This window comes from Echinococcus granulosus (genome assembly GCF_000524195.1).
Source record: "Echinococcus granulosus chromosome Unknown EG_S00098, whole genome shotgun sequence".
In the NCBI taxonomy this organism is placed as follows: Eukaryota; Metazoa; Platyhelminthes; class Cestoda; order Cyclophyllidea; family Taeniidae; genus Echinococcus; species Echinococcus granulosus.
In genome coordinates this window covers 110,823-115,790 of record NW_020170478.1, presented here as the reverse complement: position 1 = coordinate 115,790, position 4,968 = coordinate 110,823, and the positions used below count along the sequence as shown (strand labels likewise).

At 44.0% G+C, this 4,968-nt stretch overlaps 2 protein-coding genes across 2 annotated transcripts in view; one reads left to right on the top strand and one right to left on the bottom strand. All coding sequences in view use genetic code 11, as the record gives it.

The window, feature by feature from the left end:
- The window catches only part of EGR_08184 (hypothetical protein), a gene marked incomplete at both ends in the record, with an annotated part of 4,119 nt that extends 3,450 nt beyond the window's left edge, over positions 1 to 669 (top strand). Inside the window, 2 exons of the mRNA XM_024497433.1 lie at positions 5 to 83; positions 430 to 669. Coding sequence (XP_024348143.1) covers positions 5 to 83; positions 430 to 669 — 319 coding nt within the window. The remainder of the gene's footprint in view (positions 1 to 4; positions 84 to 429) is intronic.
- Positions 670 to 4,094: 3,425 nt separating this feature from the next.
- Positions 4,095 to 4,848, bottom strand: EGR_08183 (hypothetical protein; the record flags this gene model as incomplete). Its single annotated transcript, XM_024497432.1, has 2 exons — positions 4,095 to 4,234; positions 4,749 to 4,848. 2 exons carry the CDS (start codon positions 4,846 to 4,848, stop codon positions 4,095 to 4,097), a joined length of 240 nt encoding a protein of 79 aa, XP_024348142.1.
- Positions 4,849 to 4,968: the final 120 nt, after the last annotated feature.

The window sequence follows — 4,968 nt, the reverse complement described above, 5'->3', positions numbered from 1 at the left end:
AAAGCAAAGGTGATACAGGCAGGCGCAGCGACTGCGCGATTTTCAACTGGACGCACGAAGTGAACCAATGTGTTAACATCACGGTGAGTTCGATCCAGTTGCCCCTTGTGACGGCAACTGCTTAAACCTCGACATCTCTGTCACACAGTCAATCTGTGCTAGCACCTCCATATTATGGTGGGTTCCAGGAGTCTCTCATTTTTCCCCAGATTTATTTATTTTCATTCCTCTTCACGTACCCGTTTATAATTCCACCATCATGCTTTCTTTATATGAATTTCGTGTCACGAAGCTTGCATGCCTTCATGACAATTTAGGCACAAAATAGCTCACAACATAATATTCCCGATTTCCCAGCTGAATTGCGTAAAAAATATGCAAATTCCTTGATAATTTAGATTTGGTAAATCTCTGCATGACTATTCCAAGCTGGAGGTGAATACTTTCCACACGGCTATCCTCCACTCCCATGTGCCAGCACATCTACCAATGACTTGGTTGGACAAGCGTCTCTGCCAACTACTCTTCCAACAACCTTCACCAGCTTCTTTTCTAAACGCTCTTGCAGCCATTCAATATCAGAAGGCACAAATTGACTCCTGTCAAAGCCTTTTATCAACGCTGGCGCAGAACCGACAACACATTTCTATGCACTTTCGCCTTCTCTAAACTTCAATCTGGGCTTGCCATTCTTCTGTGAATGTATACCCTGGATAGCATCACTACATGTTGCGGATACCAAGTACGTTCCAATGAACGCATTTGCAGTTGGCGCGAATGACGTTAGAACATATGGATCCAACTCGCACCGAGGTTCTACTGAAAGTGGTGTGGGTCATGATACGAGAAGGATCCCATGTTTGGGGGAACGAGATAAACCTGGCTGCTGCAACTGCATAATCTACCTTGTGGATCCTTTGCGATTCCACAGGGATGATCTGACAGCCACCTTAGAATCTGTTGCATTCCGGAAAACACTAGTTCATATTGCTCTTATAAATGCAACGACAAATACGTCGTTGATTGGCCTCTACTGGCGGCTGTAAGAACAAATTGGCGACTGTGGTGCATCAAGAACCACCGACAGAACCTTATTAAGTGACGTGAGTTGTTGAAGTGGGCCCCATACGACGTGATCTCCAGGAGATCTGAAAGTAGCAAGGATGACTACTTCGCTCCGATTCGATTGTAACCCATGTTCATTTAGTAATGGTGATGTTTTATTTCGCCTTCGACTCTGATTTGTTTGTTGGGGTAATTTGGTTCAGGGGGCCCCAAGTAAGCCTTGCAGTTGCCATGTTAACATACAGCACTGTCTACGAGATGCCCTACTATTCGTCAGGACATATACAAAGGAAGGTCCCCTACACTACACCTATCTCCTTCAGAATAGACTGAGCAGAGGCTAATGCGTTGCTCCTCAGTCACGAGTGCTCATTTTATGAGCTTGCTTGATTTAAGTTGTATGTGCTGCTTGAACAACTAGTGTTCTGGTAACAGGCTCTGCGAATGAAAGTTGTGGGTTTCATTGAGAGGGGAGTATAGACTAAGTGAAGAGCGGTTGCTAACACTTACAGTCGGAATGACATGGTTCACTCGATTTTTGGCGGTTACTGACAGCGTACGGACTGTACGACCATAAATGGCAATGCATGACCCGGTCTGACATCATGTCTGATCCGGTCATTAATATTTCACACACTCATAGCGAATATTGGCGCAGCGTTTGGCAGATGTGTATCCATATCTTTTGTGTAGTGATTTAAGCATTCATGCCTAAAGGGTGGATAGTTAAGTCTGCTTCTCCGCCTCACTCCCCACTTGCGTGTCTATTTCAATTCTGTCAAATGAGCCATGCGAAAAAGCGTTCATGCATGCTACTTTGCAGCATACACTTACACTCCTGTCAAGCATTGCTGCAACAACACCTACTCTACTTGATCCAACCACATCTGTAATTGAATGTCATTTACTCCTTTTAGCATGCTCGAACTTACTTCCACCAAATCATCAAACGGTATGTTCATTCCCATTTTTCCAATTAGGTACCCACAAATACTGTCGAAAGGCCTGAACACATTCACGGTGAACCACGAAGAAAGAAATAGAGCAGCGAGTGCACAAGAGTGTTTTTTAATGCGTTCACTATTCATTCAGTTCGCAACTGGCTCACCTCATTACTATAGTGTAATACGATAGTGGTTTATCCCTCCGTATTGGTGAGGCGCCACTTTTGTGCTTTGAATCAGCCCTCGCGTACCTCGCCGGGTGGGCTGGCCCCTTGGGCCATGCCAATAGCCCAGACACCTTCTCTGCGCTGAATATGTATTCTGCCCGAGTATTATGTCTTCTTTCGTCTTCAGCGAAGTCTCTGGACGCTACATTGGTGGCAGCGGAAAGCGAGCCCCATCTTAAAGGACATGCATCCCAATTTTCCACTTCTGCGTGATAAGCCTTAGTGGAGCGGCTGAGGCGAATTCAATCAAACGCAAGCTAGGTTAAGTAATAAAATGTATTCCAAGCATGAAAGCAGTTTCTAACAATAATATTTAAGAAATCGTTAGAAATGTTTTTCTCTCTTATTTTGTAATCACTTTTTTTAATGATTTCTTCTGATTTGAGGCGAACATTTAGCCTCTGAAAACGGTATAGACTAAACCCAGAGGCGACCACTTTTCCCTACACAAGTTAATAAGATATGCTGACATCCACTGATAAAAAATCATTGAGTGCCATTTAAGGCGCCAGAGCTAAAATTAAGCGCTTCAGGTGTGACAAAATTCGAGGCTATATGCTATGATTAAAGGTAATGGGAATGAAGATGCGGAGGGACTGAACATGAAAGTAGATGCTGAGGGCCCAGAAGGCAAGTGTCAACGTGCTGGAACAAAATTAGCACAAATTTAGGCAGATCATGAAACACTGCATCAAATGCCATGACAGGATACAGAACAACCCTAAATTGGGTATAGCGAAAAGGGATGGGCACAGTCCTCCGCATCTATTATGCAGCTCTCCACTCAATGCAGTGACTTGTGGTAACCTTAAGACTCCTGTAGAAGGAGTCATCTTACCCCTAGCTCTCACCATCACGTCATTTTATTGCTTCTAATGTGTCAGTAGGTGCCTCTGTCTTAATAATGGTTAGGAACTCCCGATGGTCTGAATGCACGCTCCTATGCATGGCTTGGAAGAGGAGCTACTCGGTACATCAAGTAGACCAATATTCAGGGATCAGTGGAAATGCGGCTTATACCTATGATTGCATGTGTAAACGCAAATAGGCAGAAATGGATGATACTGTTGGGATGGACAGGAAAAGCTGAGCCAAATTAGCAATGTTTGCTATCCACGTCTTCGATTATATGCGTCAATGCATGGGTATACATCTGCAATAGACAGTGTAATACGTTGGTCATTTGTTCAAGGATCGGTTTTTGGTAGAGGATTACATTGTCTAGGCCACTGTACTTTGCCAGTGGGCTGGTCTTCGGGCCATTCTAGTAACCTTAATTTTTATCTGTATGTCTAATATACGTACTCCTCCCAAGTATTGTGTCTTACTTCGTTTTCAAAGAAGTCACAGAACGCCACTTAGAGCAAAAATAACTGTACTTCCCTGTGTATATGGCAGACAAATTGGGATTGAATCGCTTGAATGCCAAGCAATTTTGTCATTGTGTATTAGTGGCAAACAAAGATGGGCAGATTCGTGAAGATTGAATTGATGTTGACAAGGTGTCTTATATATGCTTGGCAGATCATTTCTGGAATGTAAGCACTTTTAGATTCTAGTCAAATGCTGATTATTCTCTGCGCTTGAATGAACTTAGTCCTTTTGGCGTGGACTGACTGAACTGACGAACTGCAGAAAACTGGTAAATGGGAGTTGTCCCTGTGTCCATAGTGGCGCTGGCAAACTCCGGCTTCGGTCGTTTCTCTCTCATGCTCAGCAGAGGAGGTCAGGTGTCCGCCTTCATGAAAAAACGCTAGATCGAGACAAAGATGAGACAGTTTAATTAGTCGTCAGTTATTTCTCTAAATATGAAGCGTTTGTGGCGCCGATTGACCGCCACGCCTGGGTGAGGTAGCCCTCACCACTGCATTTTCTCAAACTCAGTTGGTATAGCAAGTGGTTGTGTGGCATAGTTGATCCACGGGTGTTTTCTTTCATCACGTTTAAGTTGTGGTGGCTGGCGCAAGGGATTTAGGAGGGGCGATGCCGATGACAGCCCTCAAATGGGTAGGAAGGCTATGCAATGCGTTAGTTGTTAGCATAATGTTTGGTTGTGGTAGAGGGCCATTTTGTGTCTTGGCAATTTTTCCTCGTCCAGCGGGCTAACCAGCTAGCAATGCCAGTAGCTTGAATTTATACCTTGAATTTATGTATTCTGTCAGCTACCTATTCCCTCACAGTAGACTGCATCACTTTCTCTCCCTCATCACCACTCGCCTGCACTCATTCACTTGCCATTTCCACTTCTTCATTTTCAATTCCAACTGCCTGTCTATTCAATTTCATGCGTCATTCCTTTCTATTTACCCTCCACATACCTAGTGCAAGGACTACGTCCATAACGAAGATTTCACTGTTCTTCTACCAACGAGCGCACACACCACCATCATACTTTTGCAGTTACTTAGCAAACACAACACAAATTTCCTTCAACCCACATTATTCATTACCCTTATTTATGCCACAGCTTTATTGTCAAATTACCTATTTCTGCATAAACCTCATTCCACACCACCACCACCACCACCTCCATGACCTGAGCCAGCAAGCCAGCACTTCTGCACCTGTATTAACGCGCCGTCACCACGCAAAGCAACACTGTTCCACTTCATCAAGGTGGCAAGTAGTCATCAACGAAATCAATTGCCATGTGTTTAGGTTGACGTAAGCTGCACATCATCTTTCATTCATTTGTCTCTTAGTCTTCCCGGTTTACTTAATTTGGCAACTTC